The sequence below is a fragment of the Rhinoderma darwinii genome, chromosome 4, assembly GCF_050947455.1.
Source record: "Rhinoderma darwinii isolate aRhiDar2 chromosome 4, aRhiDar2.hap1, whole genome shotgun sequence".
Taxonomy (NCBI): Eukaryota; Metazoa; Chordata; class Amphibia; order Anura; family Rhinodermatidae; genus Rhinoderma; species Rhinoderma darwinii.
Window position 1 is genome coordinate 227,583,439 of NC_134690.1, and position 19,478 is coordinate 227,602,916.

The 19,478-nt window shown below is 41.5% G+C and overlaps 1 protein-coding gene across 1 annotated transcript in view; it reads right to left on the bottom strand.

Annotated features, from left to right (window-relative positions):
• Positions 1-12,518: 12,518 nt before the first annotated feature.
• The window catches only part of PDSS2 (decaprenyl diphosphate synthase subunit 2), a 309,174-nt gene continuing 302,214 nt past the window's right edge, over positions 12,519-19,478 (bottom strand). The window contains exons 8-9 of the mRNA XM_075864214.1: positions 16,353-16,388; positions 12,519-13,275 (exon numbers count right to left, since the gene is read on the bottom strand). Coding sequence (XP_075720329.1) covers positions 13,117-13,275; positions 16,353-16,388 — 195 coding nt within the window. The 3' untranslated portion in view covers positions 12,519-13,116. The remainder of the gene's footprint in view (positions 13,276-16,352; positions 16,389-19,478) is intronic.

Here is a 19,478-nt window from a genome sequence, read left to right on the forward strand (position 1 = left end):
TTTTTTTCCCTGTCCGTTTTAAAAACGGATGAATTTCATCTCAATTTTTTGCCACAACCTGGCCTCTGTAGCTAATGCCACACCCTGGCCTCTGTAGCTAACGCCACACGTTGGCCTCTGTAGCTAATGCCATACACTGCCCTCTGTAGGTAGTGCCACACACTGCCCTCTGTAGCTAATGCCACACACTGCCCTCTGTAGATAATGCCACACACTTCCCTCTGTAGCTAATGCCACACACTGCCCTCTGTAGCTAATGCCACACACTGCCCTCTGTAGCTAATGCCACACACTGCCCTCTGTAGCTAATGCCACACACTGCCCTCTGTAGCTAATGCCACACACTGCCCTCTGTAGCTAATGCCACACACTGCCCTCTGTAGCTAATGCCACACACTGCCCTCTGTAGCTAATGCCACACACTGCCCTCTGTAGCTAATGCCACACACTGCCCTCTGTAGCTAATGCCACACACTGCCCTCTGTAGCTAGTGCCACACACTGCCCTCTGTAGCTAGTGCCACACACTGCCCTCTGTAGCTAGTGCCACACACTGCTCTCTGTAGCTAGTGCCACACACTGCCCTCTGTAGCTAGTGCCACACACTGCCCTCTGTAGCTAGTGCCACACACTGCCCTCTGTAGCTAGTGCCACACACTGCCCTCTGTAGCTAGTGTCACACACTGCCCTCTGTAGCTAGTGCCACACACTGCCCTCTGTAGCTAGTGCCACACACTGCCCTCTGTAGATAGTGCCACACACTGCCCTCTGTAGCTAGTGCCACACACTGCCCTCTGTAGGTAGTGCCACACACTGCCCTCTGTAGGTAGTGCCACACACAGCACCTCTGTAGATAATGCCACACTGCCCCCCTGTAGATAGTGCCATAGCTCCCTTGTACATAGCACCCCGCAGATGGCACCCTCCCTTTCTGTAGATAGCTCCACAGTGGGGGACAGTGGGAGATATATGGACAGTGAAGTCAGTGACTTCTCCTGGTGCAATTCCGCTCCAACTAGGAGCAAAAAAATCGCCTCCACTTCACATGCACCTCGCACGGTGAGAAGAGAGCGAGTGAACAGCAGAAAGCATGTCTGTCACTCAGATCACATCCAGGTGGAAGCCGTGCTTTACACGGCCCCATAGACTTCAATGGGAGCCGTGCGGCTGGGATAATTGGCGAAAATAGGGGATGTCCCATTTTTTTTTACGGCCCGATTCAGTCGAGTCGGTCGTGTGAGTAGCCCCATTTGGAATCTATTGTTCCTACTGCGGCTGTGACAGCCGTTCAAAAAACGTCCGTCACATGGCCGGGAATCCCTGTCATGTGAATAGGGCCTTACTGCTATTTTGTTGATGATCCTGACTTCGCTAAAAGATTCTTGTTACAGTGCAACAGCCGCCAATCGGTGAATATTCTGGGGACCATGTCCTAGGAAGCTGACCGGAGAAATGCATACCTCCTTGTGGAGGTTAAGTTTGTAGAATGGCAACTTCTCTAGTGAGAAACGTAACAGTTAAATATTTAAATTTCTGCAGCACAAGTCTGGCACTAAGGGGTAAAGACGATTATATAGCTAGTTCATGGAGTTTGTTCAAATCCGTCTTGGTCTTTCCTTGCTAACTCTAGTGGCTGTCTTGTCTAAATTTCTATTTAAAACGTATCTAACTTTTCAGAATAAGCTGTCATATGTGTGTACATGAGGAATAACACTATTTATGTCTATTATATGACTTATATTCTGCATTTTTTTTTTTTTTTAGCAGAATACAAGTTTTCCCTCTGCAGGCTTTCTCTAATTCTGTTGTCTTTGAGCTAGTGGGCAGAGCCTAACTGCTATCATGCCTTCTTTACACTGCACACAGAGAAGACGAGAATCCTGCACTCCTAACATTGGAGAGATCACTCAGCAGTACAGAGCAGTGTAGCTGTATGAGCCGTTCTTTTACCCACTTGGGTCTGTCAATGGGGGGAAAGAACTATTTTTTTTTTTATACTGGATAGAACACTGCAGCATGCTACACTATTCTGACCATCAAAAAAGCAACTAAACTTGATGACCAAGAACTAAATCAAGTGTGAACAGAGATTAATTTTTGTATTTGGGAATTTCAATCAGTTAAAAAATTTCACATCCACATAGGAATGCTTTAAATTCTACTGTCTACCTGCAGGGAGTTCACAAAGTGTAAAGAAGGTACAGTAAGGGTACTTTTGCACGGCCTTATGTGGGCCGTGTAAATGAGCGGTCAATCAACGAGACAACTCGTTTATCGGTGCTCGTTTGCTCCTTTCACAAGGAGCTAGTATGGGGACGAGCGATCATTACTCTGATTGCTCGTCCCCATACATTTCTATCATGTCGGCAGCACATTAATAATTTGATGCGGACATTAATAATATTTTGGGCATTTAAAATTATAGAATCAGCCGATGAACGAGCGTTTGCTCTTTTATCGGCTGATCGTTGCCCTGTTTACACAGGGCAATTATCAGGAATGAGCGTTCTGTGAATGCTCGTTTGCCGGATAATTGGCCGGTGTAAAAGGGCCCTAAGCCTTATCTATATGACTGTGTCCCACTGAGTAGTCATTGTCAAATCTAATTATAATTACCTATGCATAGTCTTGGCTCATGCTAAGATACAGCGGATGTGGACATATAGGAGCAGTTGTCACAGAGATCAATGATCCATGTTGCAGCTGCATGTTTTGGACAGCTCCGAGGCAGTTTTTTCACAATGACTGCACAGTAATTAACCTGTGCGGCTGAACTGTCTGAACTGCTGCTGCTGTGTTACCCAGCATGATCGCAATTCATATCCTACAGAATTTGGTGGTGTTATTCACCTTGGAGACACCTTTCATATACATTATGAAACTGCATAACCCCCTTCTACAGAAGACATTTTATAATCATATTTAACATGTCCAATAATAATCTGATTATGACATGGTCATGTTTTAGCATTGTCATTTAATGCTAGCTAAACTAATTTAGCAGCAATATCAAAGTCACTGTCAATATGAATACAAACACTATATGGAGCTTTTATGACATCCCATTCTAAATCCATAGGCATTAATATGGCGTTGTCCTCCCCCCACCTTGCACCTAAAAGTTTCCACTCTTTTGGGAAGGCTGGCTACAAGATTTTGGAGTGTGTCTTTGAGAATTTTTGCCCATTCATCCAGTAGAGCGTTTGAGATGTCAAACACTGATGTTGGGTGAGAGGGACTATGTAAACAGGGAAATGATCAGCCGATGCACGAGCAAGCGCTAGTTTATCGGCTAATCATATAGTTTAGCCAGTCTAAAATATCATTGTGAGCAGCACATCTCTCTTTGCTGACGTGATAGAAATGTATGTGGACGAGTGATCGTAGTAGCGAGCGCTCGTCCCCCCATACATAGCGCCTTGTGAAAGTAACAAACAAACGCCGATCAATGACCTGTCACGTTGATCGGCACTCGTTGTTGTACCCCTGAAAACCCCATAGCATTATCCCTTCTCCACCAAGCTTTACCGTTAGCACAATACACTCTGGCAGGTTACTTTCTCTTGGCTTTCGCCAAACCCAGACTCGTCCATCAGAATGCCAGCTAGAGAACGGTGATTCGACACTCCACTGAACACGTTTCCATTGCTCCAGATTCCAGTGGTGGTGTGCTTTACACCACTCCTTCCGACGCTTGGCATTGTGCTTGGTGATGTAAGGCTTGCATGAAGCTGCTCGGAGAGGGTAACCCATGCCAGGAAGCTCCTTGGGAAGTTTATGTGCTGATGGTGATGCCAGAGGACGTTTGGAACTCTTCGGTTATCAAGTGAGAAGAGCATTACCCTTACACAAAACATGGACACAATATTTGATTTCTCACACATTGCATAATAGTGCATTTCTTCCATGTAATAATTTGGAATAAAAAAATACCATTGTACCTTTTTTTAAACTCGTTTTATTGAAAGAATTGTACAATACAAACGTCTATAGTACATGACAGGAAATAAACACATTTATGTATTCATACACATTTAACACAGATGCATAGTAGCTATGGTGGTTTTTAACATGTCATAACTCAATAGATCACATAGTTAGCCCTCAGAGACAACACACTAACATCCCAACGGGCAAAATACTTTCCCAGGCCAGTTTGATTTGTTCCATATAAATATAGAGATCTTATAAGTAACCAGTCATGCAACACTCGTCCTCCTCAATGCTGCATCAACTGGTCCCTCATGTCTGTAAATCTGTTCGGAGTATACAGGGTACATGATGAATCACACCAAATCTGCCATATTTTATAAAATTTACCAACACACCCTCTTTTCTTATATAATACTCGCTCATATGGTATAATGGAATTGATCAGCGATTTCCATTTCATCACCCTAGGAGGTCTCTGATCCATCCACCGAAGTGCGATGGTCTTCCTTGCCATAAACAACACTTCGCGCAATAAAATACGCATGTGAAATGGCCATTGATCTTCAGGGAGCACCCCAAATAGACAGATCTTAGGTGAAAAGGGGATCGGCTGCTTCACCACTTCCTCAACCACTTTCAACACCTCCCCCCAAAAGGAGGCCACCACTGGACAATCCCAAATCATGTGCCAGAAATCAGATCTGGGAAAACGGCACCTGTGACATTCAGTGCTAGGATATCTGCCCATTCTATGCAATCTCACCGGCGTGAGATAACTCTGATGAACTATAGCTAATTGGATCATTTTGTTATTTGCCGCCGGTGACACAGACACAGGAGATGAAAGTATATCCTCCCATTCCTCCTCTGTCAGATCAGGTATCAGGCTCTCCCATTTATCTTTTACCGGTAATTTGACATTGGCCAGTTTAGCATGTATAAGGGCCGTGTAGACCGCAGAGATCAGCCCCCGGGGGCCCTGCGATTTAAAAACTCCAATCAAAGGGAATCGTGAGAATTCTTGATCTGACCTAGGGTATTGACTTGCGAGAGCATGTCGCAGCTGCAGATATCTGTAAAAACTTTCCCTAGGAATTTGGAAGTCCTCTTGCATTTGCGCAAAGGATTTAAGGACATTATCCTTATACACATCCCCAATTCTATGTACCTCAAATCCATCCCAAAATGAGGGGGCCTGCCCCTCCATTAGATGTGAAAGAAGGGGGTTATCCCATAATGGCATGTCCACTTGTACATCCGTATATGCATAAATTTGTTTGGCCACCGTCCATGCCTGCACGGCCGCCTTGTGGATTGGGAGCATTCTTTTATAAGTTCCCGGGGAGCTTTCTATCACTGGCCAAAGGTGCACTAGATGCAAATATGCAGCGAGGTGCTGTTCCCTCATTGGTAACGGGTCCGACCCAGTCCATAGCTGTAAATATCTCAACTGCCCAGCTAGATAGTACATAAACAAATCCGGTAGTGCCAATCCCCCCTCCTGTTTGGGTCTCTGCAGAGTAGCCAAACTAAGTTTGGATCTATTGGATCCCCATATAAAAGCCGGGAATAATGCATGTAGGGTTTTAAAAAAGGCCTTATATACCGGTATGGCTGCGTGCTCCAGAACATACAGACATTTTGGGAGAATAACCATTTTAATTAAATTTACACGACCCGTCACTGCCAGTGGAAGTGCCCCCCACACCTTGAATTTGAGCCTGATATAGTCTAACAGAGGCAGTATGTTGGTGATTCGGTCATACCTATGATCTCTGTTTATGATAATACCCAGATATTTAAAGGACGACACTACCTGCAGGCCGTGCTCAGCTTCCGCCCACCCCACTTCCTTCAAGGGCATGAAAAATGATTTGTTCCAATTAACATGTAGGCCAGAAAATCTACCGAATTGGTTCAGGATTTCAATAGCTAGCCCCAAGTTGTCTCTCGGGTATGACATATACAATATCACATCATCGGCGTACAAACTAATCCTCTCCTCTCGTGCTCCCACCACTATTCCCCTATATTCTGAGTGCGTTCTTACACGTATCGCTAAAGGCTCAATAGCTATTGCAAACAAAAGCGGGGAGAGAGGGCACCCCTGCCTGGTACCTCTACGGAGGTGAAAATAAGGGGACATTATACCATTAATCAAAATTTGTGCCCTCGGATCCTTATACAAGATTTTTACCCATTTGATGAATATCGGACCAAAACCAAACCTCTGTAATACTTCAAACAGATACACCCATTCAACAGAATCGAAGGCCTTGGCCGCATCAAGAGATGCCATTGCCCAGTCCTCCTTTAGTGCCTCTCCTATTTGAGTCAAAATTTGAACCTTGCGTATATTATCAGATGTGGATCTCCCCGGCATAAACCCTGCCTGATCCGAATGAATGAGTTGTAATATCACCTTGTTCAATCTATTTGCCAGTACCTTTGCAAGTATCTTGTAGTCTAAATTCAGTAATGAAATAGGGCGGTAAGAACTACAGTCCCTAGGGTCTTTGTCAGGTTTTAGTAACACTACAATTGTGGCATCATAGAAACTGTCCGGTAGTTTCCCCTCCCTCCGGGCATAAGAATACATAGAGCATAATGGGGGAGTGAGCTGGTCAGAGTAACGAAGATACACCTCCAATGGTATCCCGTCTGGACCCGATGCCTTACCCTTTGACATATCCCTTAATGCCTGTGTAACCTCATCTTCCGTGATATCGAGTTCTAACATATCCCTGCCTGCCTCATCTAACTGCGGGAATTCCAAGTCCTCCAAGTATGATACACACTCGGACCAATCATACGTAGGCTGTGAGGAATATAGGTCCCTATAGAATTGAGTGAATCGAGCCGCTATACTAGGGGTATCGGTCAGCTCACGGCCTTGACTGTCTTTAACCTTTAATATTGCTGAGCTCTGAGAACTGTGGTGTATTAAATGAGCTAGCAATTTACTTGATTGGTTTCCCAATTCAAAATAGGTCTGCCGAGCAAAAAACAATTTCCTATCAGCTTTTTCTTGTAGTAATAATAAGTATTTGCGGCCCATCGTCAGCCATGCATGTTTATTCGCTTCAGATGGGTTTCCTATATACTCGCGCTCCAATGTTTCACATTGCTGTGCCAACTGACCCTCTTCCTTTGCCGCTTCCCTTTTTATGTAGGAGATTGTAGATCGCAAGCAGCCTCTAAGGTAGGCCTTCAGGGTATCCCATAAAATATTAAGATTATCACATGAGTTATTAGTATCCTGAAAAACCTCCAGTTGATCTGGTATGCGATCCTGCGGCCCTATCAGGGTAAGCCAGAATGGGTGAATTTTCCAGCTACCAGTCCTCACAGGCCCTGGGTGAATGAAACGTGCAACCATCGGAGAGTGATCTGACACTCCCCTTACTTCATAAGACACATCCGTTACCATCGGGACCATTAGAGCGTTCCCAAAGATATAATCTATACGAGACAAGGAATTCCTACCGATAGAATGACATGAGTACACCTTTACATTCGGATGTTTGCACCTAAATATATCTAACCAACCCATTTCTTGAAATAGCAAATTCAACTCTGTTGGAGACACCGATGTATCCCCACCATCCATCACACCTCTAAATCTATCGCATTTGGGATCCATGACCATGTTAAGGTCCCCCATGCCCAGTACCGTAGCTTGTGGGTAAGCGGCAGCAAATGCGGCAGCCTCATGTAAAATTCGTATATTTGCCGGAGGAGGAACATATAGGCCCAACAATACAAATGGTATAGTGTCGATGTAAGCATGTATAAACACATATCTACCTTCCTTATCCACTTTAACCTTAACCGCCTCCCACCTCAGAGATTTGTGGATTAATACCGATACCCCCCTGGAGTAGGACGTATGGAAAGAGTGTGAGGACCATTGGATCCAGGGTCTACGCAATAATCTCGCCTTGTCTGGGATTAAATGCGTCTCTTGCAGACATATTATAGAGGGATTAAATTTACGGATACATGCAAAAATGGCTGCCCTTTTCCTCGGGGTACCCAGCCCCCGGACATTCCAAGACACAATCGATATAGACGCCATTAATGAGGCCGGAAACTATGTTTGCCTCGGAGGGAAGATGGCTCCCGACTCCTGCATATTAACCATATACTTTCCCTAGTGACCTTTCCCCACCTTCTGTGTACTTTATGACTTTTTAGACATTTGTATTCATAAATGAGTATAATTTCGCCTAAATACGGCATTAAAAACATAGACGACAGAACTAACATATAAACAGTAAATTGTATCGACAATGTGCGATGACACATAGGCCATTGCCGAATCATGCCCTCCTCGTGGCACCAAAGAGTAACGGGGAAGGCCCCGTGCTATTAGGCAGCATTAACGTATCCTTCCCTATCTACACCTTCAAACACCATAATACATTTTAAGCCCTTTCCATATCTTCGTACAGGAGGATAATAAATCCAGCAGCAGTTTAAACAATATATCAGCAATATTTAAACGTAATATGCGTCCTGCGCATATACCCGGATCTCTCCTGCAGTCCTTCAACTGGGGCCCCTTCTTACTTCGGCCGGATCACTCCTTCCCACTATAGGCCAAGCTCCATGAACCGAGTGGTAACAGAATGAAAGTCCCGACAGTCCATTCAAATGAAATGGGGCGGAGAAGAATGCCCCTCTTCCAGGGCCTCCGGAACCATTCACCCGCCGAATAAGACTTCAAATTGGGTGTACCATAACATTGGGATCCCTCCTTAAACACAGGAGATCAACCAGCAAAAGAAACCTTTTAGCCTGCATCAGGCGCAGAAGAAACTCCAGCATCATCTTAACTTCCAGCACTTTCCAACCTCCCCCTCCAAAGGGATCACACGCGGCGGGGCGATCTCCTCCCTCTCACCCAGTCGTCGGCTTCCAGCGGAGAGTTAAAAAAGATAGAACGGTCGTTATCCACTACCCGCAGCCTTGCAGGATACGCCATAGAATATGGGATATTGAGATCCCTCAGCCGCCTTTTCACCGCCATAAACGTAGCTCTGCGTTTTTGCAGATCAGCCGAGAAGTCCGGGAATATGGATATAGCAACGCCATTATATTTAATACCTTGCAGTCGGCGGGCTTGACGCAGGATCATGTCTCTGTCGTTACAATTAAGCAACCTGGCCAACATCGGCCTCGGAGGAGCCCCAGGTGGAGGCGGTCTTGCCGGCACTCTGTGCGCCCTTTCTACTGCAAAGGCCTGCGAGTAAGGTGCATCTGGCATTATCTCTTTCAACCACTTAGATATGAATTCGCCCGGATCTTGGCCCTCCGATTTCTCAGGCATTCCTATTATCCGGATATTATTCCGACGCAGCCTATTTTCCAGATCATCATTTTTTTGTTTTAATAACTCCGTCATGGATTCCAGATCTGTAATCGCACGAGGCATGGCCGCCATCCTGTCTTCCACCCCAGACACTCTGTCCTCCACATGCGTCACTCTTTCTCTCAGGGTCTGCATATCTTGCCTTATGAGGCCTATATCAATTTTCACCTCCTCCATCTTACCAGTCAGCGAGGTCTTGCATGCTGATATGGCTGCCAGGAGTTTGTTCATCACCTCTGTCGGAGTAGGTTCCGGTTCTGTCTCCTCCACCACCGCTGAGGAAGAAGTCGACCCGCCAGGCGTCTCACTGCCCTTTGAGCGCTGCTGCAGGGAAGCACGGCCGCCATCTTTGATTTCTTCCCGGGCATAACTCTGTAGCTTTTCCGCGGCCGATTGACCTCTCGTGGGGCCCATAACTCCACTCTTACCACCCGACTGCTGCCTGGATCTCCGGGACGTAATAATGAAGGTAAGGAACGATCAGGATAGTCACAGGATCAGTATAGCACGGAACCACAGCGGAGCTCTCAAGTCATGCGACTGCTCCCGTTGCGCGCCAAGCCACGCCCCTACCATTGTACCTTTAACACTACGTTTAAACTTTTTGTACATAACTTTCCTGTGATTATTCTGTTACGCTTTCACGAGGTTCTGTTCAACAATTATGATTAATGACTGAAACTTACCATGCTGTTTGTAGGATCACAACTGTTTCCATAATGAAATCCCGTAATTCTCTCCTTAGAGCTGTCTTTCTACTGTATTCACAAAGTATTTCGAAACATGAGTGGCAGATTTATCAGTATGTTTACATCTGGTTTATCTTTATTAAGCGGAATAACTTTTTTCTTTAATCTCATTTATCAAATTTTTTACATTTTCAGTGAGCTACTGTCATTTGTCCTTAAACTTGGTAGATTGATTTCCCCATCTTGGGCACTTGTTACCATATTGAAACATGATTATCAGCATGCCGTCAATTCTGAAGGCACTGCACACGGTCTTCAAACATGAGTGAATGTTCATTAGTGTTTGGCACCTGTTAGAACTCCATCATATAACATTGTGGTCTTGTCTACATCTTGCTGGGAATTGCCCTTGTATCAGTAAGTATGGCCTTTTTCTTTGCTATAAAAGATTTTAGCATAAGTCAATTCACTTATGAAATCTATTGGGAATTGGAATGGGAACCCGAACACGTGAAGACTTGCCTGTAAATGTCTGAATATTTTTTGATAAGACTTTTTGACACCCACTAACAAAAAATTTCACTTTTTAATTCGCTAAATGTGAAATATTATTTTGATGTTTTGCTTTTTTTTTTTTGCAGTACATAGCAATACAATCAATTTAGAAGCAATACCTTTGGTGTTAGCTAAAGGAACATTTTAGATATAGCGTAGTTCTAATGTCTGATACACTGTTTCTCCAATATATAGCAATACCAAATATATGAACAGGATTTTGTTTGTCAAGGTGGTGGTGGGGCGATGCAGTGAAGGTATGATTTGTGTCTTCCCTGTATTGCCAGATCATTGGTAAAGGCTACCTGTAATCTCAACATATGGGAATGGTATGCTGTGTCTATCAGCACCCCAAAGACTCCGCACTAAAAAATAAAAAGTTACTAAAAAAGTTTACTAATTCAATTGTAGAACATAAATAAAAATTATTTTTAAAAATGCATAGCTCATCCGCAATTTCATTTCAAACTAACCGAGACACGTATGTTTCCACATTTACAACTAAAGATGTTACCTTTTGCTTTTGTGACCTAATGCCTCCTTCACACATGGTTTCTGACTGGCATTTTAAACTGCATGACAAAACGCAGACGCTTTATAAATGTAACATGCATTTTGTTTGGTGTTTTTGGTGGTATTTTTTTATTTAGCCTCATTTTGCACATGCGTTTTGCAGGAATTTTTTAAGTTCTATAGAGAAACCTATGGAGAAAAATATCCCTTATATAGAGCATGCTTCGTAGTGAGAAAAAAACAAACAAAAAGGCTACAAAAGCCAAAACGCTGTGAATTCAGGGAATTTACCATAGAATTTAAAGTAAGATGTAGCCAAAGCCAGAAAAATGCCACCGAAAACGCGAGTCAATGCTGTGTGTGAAATACTTGTCTAAAAATGCCAACAGATGAAAACAAAATCCCTTTCCCGCACAGAAGAACGCAACAAGCTATTCTGTGATAACTTTTTGACATATTCTCCAGGCAGGTGAGACGATGGATAAAGGATAACTTAACTGAAATAACTTTACTTCAAGTGTCTAAGTGAGCGATGTAATGAAATCTGTTTGCTGTGCTAGCTGTCTCCGGATTGGGCTGTAATTACACCACAGAAGGAAGAAAGGTAGCTGAGTCTCAATCTAGATCATTTGTGTAAACTCAGCCTTCTTGTCAACGATGTTCTCACGTTGCATGCATGCAAACCACAAAAATCATCTCCAATGAACAAAACAGAGACAGGCTCAAGTTCCTGGCTTGTGATTACCTTATATTCTGTCACTGAAGTTTTCAGAGTTTGTTTCATTTGACAAACTAAGGTTAGGAAAGAAAGAATATTCGGATACCGGATGACACCGAGATGAGGAAATCCATTCATTTTATACAAGTACAGCTCCAGCTGGTCATCTTACACAGTTTGTATTAATAAAAAGATAATAATTTATTAGAAATCAGCATTGCATTATATTTTTCTAATCAATGATGTCATAAAAAAAGAAAGAAAAAAAGCTCAAAACCCAACTAAAAACAAAGATCAATTTATTGTATAAACTGGATATTTCCCTCTGGTATTAGTAGCGGCACTTTTATGGGTGGAATTGTAAAAGAAAGAAAGTACACATAAGAAATGTTAACTTTTATGGAGATGATTATTAATTGCTTTAGAAATAAATTACCAATTTAAACTTATTTTTTGCTCATTTCATTTTCTGATTTTGCCTTTCACTATATTACAGTATGCATATTCTTATTAATAATAGAGATACTACATTTCCATTTCAGGAATATTATGACTATGAGCTGTAGAATAACAGTAACTGAAATGTTTCAGTTGACGAAACAGAGCTATAATTTAAATACAGTAAACTAAACTTTTGGACAGTTAGATGGGTGAATATACATTGCTTATCTCACTAGACCTCGATATTAACAACATATTCTATAAACTGTAAACGGCCGTTTCTCCTGTAGAATATAAGCATAACTGGGCAGCTTTAATCTAAAAACCGGTGTTGAAGAAAGATCAGTGCACGTATATAGGATAATGCAGTTTCACATTTCATGCTAATGAGGAGTGTCCTTGATGTGGGCGCACATGCCATGGTATTATGGAACTCAGTTTAGAGAAGAGATTTCCTATTGACACCTGCAGAATCCCACCCCTCCTGTCCTCCCAGGAGCAGGAAAACCACAGGCCACCACGCTGGCGCCATCCCTGGCTATGTCCAATCAATAAGAACTTATTTCCTGGCCATTTGCTGAGGTCACAGCAGAAAACCTCATTAATTATTTCTACTAGTTCAGCCTCAAGTGTGCTTCTGGCATGACAAGAGAAAATGATTTGACCTTTTTTTTTTTTCCTCTCGTTCTATTTTTAACAGGAGCAATCCAAACAAGATAAAAAATAGGCAGTACATCCATTGCTCAGTACATCCATTGCTCAGTGTGATGAATGAAAACGAGTCCACCGGTATCTACCCGAAGGCTTTGCTGAATAATCGCGATTACAAATACAAAATAAAAGAAATGGAAATGGAAAATAAAAATAAGCAGCAGGAATCATCTCCTGACAATGTCATGTAAATCTGGTGACAGCATATACAATGTTCTCTAAGGCAGATCTGGCCTTTGAGGGAGGGAAGCAATGTAGGTTCTCCAGAGCTTTGTCTCCATGGTAACGGCACAGGTCAATAGTTGCAGTCACACCTTTGCCAGCCTTGATTTCCTCTTGTAACTGTGAGAAAGCACAGGCACACATGAAACGCAAGTCATTCTGCCACATGGCACAGAATATTTCTTATCTCACTCCTATTGTTCTTAACAAAGAGAAATGCCACCTCCGCTATAACACATGCCTGAGAAGATGACTGCATAAAGAGATCACATCATGCTGAACGAACATGGGACAGCTTTTTTTGTTTGGTAAAAGTGACATGGGACAATATGGACTTCTCAGTCTGGTAGCTGCAAGTTAAAATCGCTACCTTTCTAAGACGCTTTTCTTTTCCAGTGACAGTGAGTTTCACACCCACAAAGGAGTCGTACTGTGTTCAGACACCTTAACAAGGGGGCTTAAAATGTGATCGGCAAGTGAATGTACTTCCCATTCTTCATATTTTACATCTCTACAGGTCGCCATCGTCGAGAAAAAATGATGCTGTCCCTGGGATACCACCCTACATTAAAACACTAAACTTGTGGAGTCTAGTGAGCATTCTGAAAAGAGGAATCTTGGCCCATTTCAATTCTTTTTTGCAATGTGTAATTCTAGCACTGAGCACCGCTGTGTTTCATTGCACTGTTTACAGCTTTACAACTGATATCTTGATAGAATGTTTCTATTCTCCAATAAAAATAACTGTGATTTAAATTAGAAGTACTATGCCATGAAACAGAGGCTGGAAGAGGATTACCAATACCACCCTTAAGTAATAAAAATGCCCAAAAATCGTACCTAGTGTGCACAACATCGTAGAAAAGAAAACTGGTGTGAAGCTCTACGAATAGAGTGGTTTTGAAGGACATATTACAGAACTGCATGAATAATATTTAATATTAATAGTGTTATTATTTGACACTCTCTACTTGGCCACAGGAACAAAACAATTCTAACATGTAAGGTTACAAGGAATTTAACATTCCCTGCCAAAGACCTGCAGACCGTTTGTCAGGATATAGGCTGCTATTTAAGGTAGCCTCTAGTGCAGTGCTCCAGACTAAAAAATACAGATGAGTCATTGACTCCTGAAAATTTAGGAGCCAAATAATAATTTTGGTCACCAAATTGAAATACATACAGTACTATGCAAATGTTTTAGGCAGTTGTGGAAAAAAAAAATATAAGTGTTAATATATATATTTTTTTAATCTATTAACAAAATGCAAAGTGAATGAACAGAAGAGAAATCTAAATCATATCAATATTTGGTGTGACCACCCTTTGCCTTCAAAAGAGCATCAATTCTTCTAATTGCACTTGCACTCTAAACACCTTGGAGAACTAACCACAGATCTTCTGTGGATGTAGGCTTCCCCAAAACCTTCTGTCTACATGTAATCTCAGACAGACTCGATGATGTTGAGATCAGGGCTCTGTGGGGGCCATATCATCACTTCCAGGGCTCCTTGTTCTTCTTTACGCTGAAGATAGTTCTTAATGACATTGGTTGTATGTTTGGGGTCGTTGTCCTATTGCAGAATAAGTTTGGATCCAATCAGCTGGGTTCCTAATGGTATTGCATAATTTCTCAGCATTCAGGACACCGTTAATCATAACTAAATCCCCAACTCCATTTGCTGAAATGCCGCCCCAGACTTGCAAGGAACCTCCACTATGTTTCACTGTTGCCTGCATACACTAATTATTGTACCGCTCTCCAGCCCTTCGGTGAAAAAACTGCCTTGTGTTACAGCCAAATATTTAAAAATTTTACTCATCAGTCCAGGGCACCTGCTGCCATTTTTCTGCACCCCAGTGCCTATGTTTTCGTGCATGGTTGAGTCGTTTGGACTTGTTTCCACGTTGAAAGTATGAATTTTTGGCCGTAATTCTTTCATGAAAACCACTTCTGGCCAGACTTCTCCGAACAGTAGATGGGTGTATCTGGGTCCCACTGGTGGTTTCTGCCAGTTATGATCTGATGGCACTGCTGGACATCTTCCGATTTCGACGGGAGATTAGCATGATGTGTCTTTGATATGCTGCACTACGGTCTACGGTCCTCATTATTGCCTGTGTCTTTGTGCTTCTTCAAAAGAGCTTGAACAGCACATCATGAAACCCCAGTATGCTTTGAAATCTTTGCCTGAGAGAGACATTGCTGATGCAGTATAACTAACTTGTGTCTTGTTGCTGTGCTCAGTCCATAGTGGACCTGTGACAGGAAACTGTCTTTTATAGTCTCACCTTTGTAGCAGAGTTTGGCTGTTCCTCACTCAGTGTTAAGCCTCCTACACAGCTGTTTGTTACAGTTAATGACTGTGTTTCAACCTACATATGAAAATGATGATCATTATCACCTGTTTGGTATAATTGGTTAATCATACGCCTGACTATAATCCTACAAAATCCATGACTTTGTGCAAGTTTACCTAGAAGAATTGATGCTGTTTTGAAGGCAAAAGGGGGGTCATACCAAATATTGATTTGATTTAGATTTCTCTTCTGTTCATTCACTTTGTATTTTGTTAATTGATAAAAAAAAAAATCTATTAACACTTCTATTTTTGAAAGCATTCTTACTTGGAGGAATTTTTCCACAACTGCCTAAATCTTTTGCACAGTACTGTATATAATTAATGTTATAATAAAAAAGACAGATTACCTGACTACACAAAAAGTTAATTTACCATATCATACTATACATACTGTAGATTATAAGACGCTACCAAGTTTAGAAGGAAGAATAGAAGAAAAAAAGTCTGCCAATGCATTCAGACTATTAGGTGCAGGAAAAATTTAGCACAGAAAAATACAGTATATAATAACCCCCCACAAAATAAAAAAATACCTTTGGTGACTTTACAAGTGCATCTAATATATTCTCCTATTTATTAAACTGTGTCACCAGCAGAGCTGGATTTAATCTCTTTTTTATACATGGACTTTTTTTTCTCATTGTTCGAATTTTAGCATAATGCAAGGAGCTGTCAGAATGGAACAGGAGGACATAAATCGAGAGAGAATAACATATTGCCCCTCTGCATTCCAAAAGCAATATCTTTTTTACTTTTACAACTGTATAAGCCTTTGTTATAAATAGTTTTAGATACAATATTAAATAAGTACATAATATTTCTACATATACTAACCTTTGCTAAGTCTATCAAGTTTCCTTTCAGCTGAGCCTAGCAAAAGAGAAGACAAGTTATGTTAAAAAAATATTTGAAACGTTTACAAAACAACATTCTTAACTCCTTAATGACCGGGCATGTTTGTACCTTAATGACCAAGCCAGATTTGTCAAATCTGGTATGTCTGACTTTATCAGAGAATAACTCTGTGAAAGTTTTGAATATCCAAGTAATTCTGACATTGTTTTTTCGTCACATGTTGTACTTTATTTTAGTGGTAAAAGTAGACTGATACGATTTGCGGAAATTAATTAAAAAATAGAGAAATTTAAGAAATGTTGTAAAAATTATCATTTTTTCCTATTTTTAACTGCAATATGTCACATATGTACATACATATTGCACAATTTTTTAAATTAAATATATATTTCCATCTCTTTACTCTATTTTGGCAGCACTTTTGAAAAAATATTTTTTTTTTGGAGCAATTTGGAAGACTTACAAATTTAGTAATCATTTTATACATTTTGAAGTACATTTTGTTTTCCTGCACCAAGCCAGGTTTTCAGAGGCTCATAGGTGTCAGAATGGTGGAAACTCCCACAAGTGACCCCATTTTGAAAACTACACCCCTTAAGGTATTTATTAAGGGGTGTTGTAAGTATTTTGACCCCACAGTTTTTTTGTAAGAATTCATGCAAAGCAGGCGTAAAAAAATATAATTTAACTTTTTTCATAAAAGTATCACTTTGAAGACCGATTTCTTTGTAAAGCGACCATGAGAATGAAGAAACACACCCCAAAATATATCACCCTGTTTCTCCTGTTTTCAAAAATGCCCCCATTGTGACCCTAATGCATTGCTTGGACACACGACAGGGCCCGAAAGGGAGGGAGCACCCGGAGGCTTTCAGGACTCATATTTTGCTTGAAAATGTTTTAGGCCCCACTGTACATTTGGAGAGGTTTTGAGCTACCAGAGCGATAGAATCTCCCCATAAACGACCCCATTTAGAAAACTAGACCCCTTAAGGTATTTATCTAGGGGTGTAGTGCGTACTTTGACCCCACAGTTTTTTGCTAAATTTAATGCATAGCAGGTGAAAAAAAAACAAAAAACACTTTTTTCATAAAAGTATCACTTTGAAGACCGATTTCTGTGTAAAGCGACCATGAGAATGAAGAAACACACCCCAAAATATATTACCCTGTTTCTCCTGTTTTCAAAAATGCCCCCATTGTGACCCTAATGCATTGCTTGGACACACGACAGGGCCCGAAAGGGAGGGAGCACCTGGAGGCTTTCAGGACTCATATTTTGCTTGAAAATGTTTTAGGCCCCACTGTACATTTGGAGAGGCTTTGAGCTGCCAGAACGATAGAAACTCCCCATAAACGACCCCATTTAGAAAACTAGACCCCATAAGGTATTTATTTAGGGGTATAGTAAGTATTTTGACCCCACAGTTTTTTGCTAAATTTAATGCATATCAGGTGAAAAAAAAAATAATTTCACTTTTTTCATAAAAGTATTTGTTTGAAGACCGATTTCTTTGTAAAGCGAACATGAAAATGAAGAAACACACCCCAAAATATATCACCCTCTTTCTCCTGTTTTCAAAAATACCCACATTGTGGCCCTAATGCGTTGTTTGGACACACGGCAGGGCCCCAAAGGAAGGGAGCACCCGGAGGCTTTCAGGACTCATATTTTGCTTGAAAATGTTTTAGGCCCCACTATACATTTGGAGAAGCTTTGAGCTGCCAGAACTATAGAAACTGCCCATAAACGACCCCATTTCGAAAACTAGACCCCTTAAGGTATTTATCTAGGGGTATAGTTAGCATTTTGACCACACTGGTTTTTCGCTAAATATATTGGAATTAGTCTGTAAAAATTAAAATGTACTTTTTTTCTGAAACAACATAGAAATTTTTATTATTTACAAGGAATAACGAAGAAAATGCACCCCAACATTTGTAACGCAATGTCTCCCGATTACGACAATACCCCATATGTGGTAATAAACTGCTGTTTAGACCCACAGCAGGGCTCAGAAGGGAAGGAGCGCCATTTGGATTTATGATTTTGCTGGAATGGTTTTCGGTGCCATGTCGTATTTACAATGCACTGGAGGGACCAAAACAGTGGAAACCCCCCAAAAGTGACCCCATTTTGGAAAAACCTTCAAGGAATTTTTCTAGGGGTATAGTGAGCATTTACACCCCACGGGTCTTTTGCAGAGTTTATTAGAATTAGGGTGCGAAAATTAATATCAAAATTTTTTCCACTAAAATGTTGAATTTTCTCATTTTCACAAGGGATAAAGGAGGAAAAAAACAACCACTTTTTATAAAGCAATTTCTCCCGAGTACGGAAATACCCCACATGGGGTCATACGTTTTTTTCATTAGAAATGAATTAACCCTTTCAGGACTGATCCAGTTTTTGCTTTCTTATTTTAGATTTTCCCTCCCCGCTTTCCAATAGCCATAACTTTTTTATTTTTCCATCAATAGAGCGGTGTGAGGGCTTATTTCTTGCGGGAGGAGCTGCAGTTCTTATTGGTACCATTTTTTTGGTACATAAAAAGTGATTCAAAAGTTGTATTACATTTTTTTTTTTAGAGCAAAGGTGACAAAAAAAAAAAACTGCGATTTTGGCGGTTTCAATTATTAAATTTTTTTAAGGTGTGCACTGTGCAAATTAAATAATGGTATATTGTAATAGTTCGGACTTTTACGGACGTAGCGATACCAATTTTGTTCATTTTTTGACATTACTTTAGAAGAAAAATGCGAAAAGGTGTTTTGTTTTTTTAACTTTAAAAAAAATAATTCTCACTACTAATAACTATAATTCTTCTACACATTTTATTAATCAATCCCCTTAGGCTGTTCCTCCAAGGCTTCCGTACATGGCAACCCGGAGGTCATTATCTGACCTCCGATTGCCGTGACAAGCATCGGTAGCCCCCACGATCACTTCGTGGGGGCTGCCGATGTGCTTCAAACCACTTAAATGCGGCGACGGCAATCCGTCGCCGCACTTAAGGGGTTAACTGCCGAAAGCAGCGGCGATGGTCCGCTGTCCGGCGAGACTGATGTCTCAGCTGTCTAGGACAGCTGTCAGCGCGCGTCTGT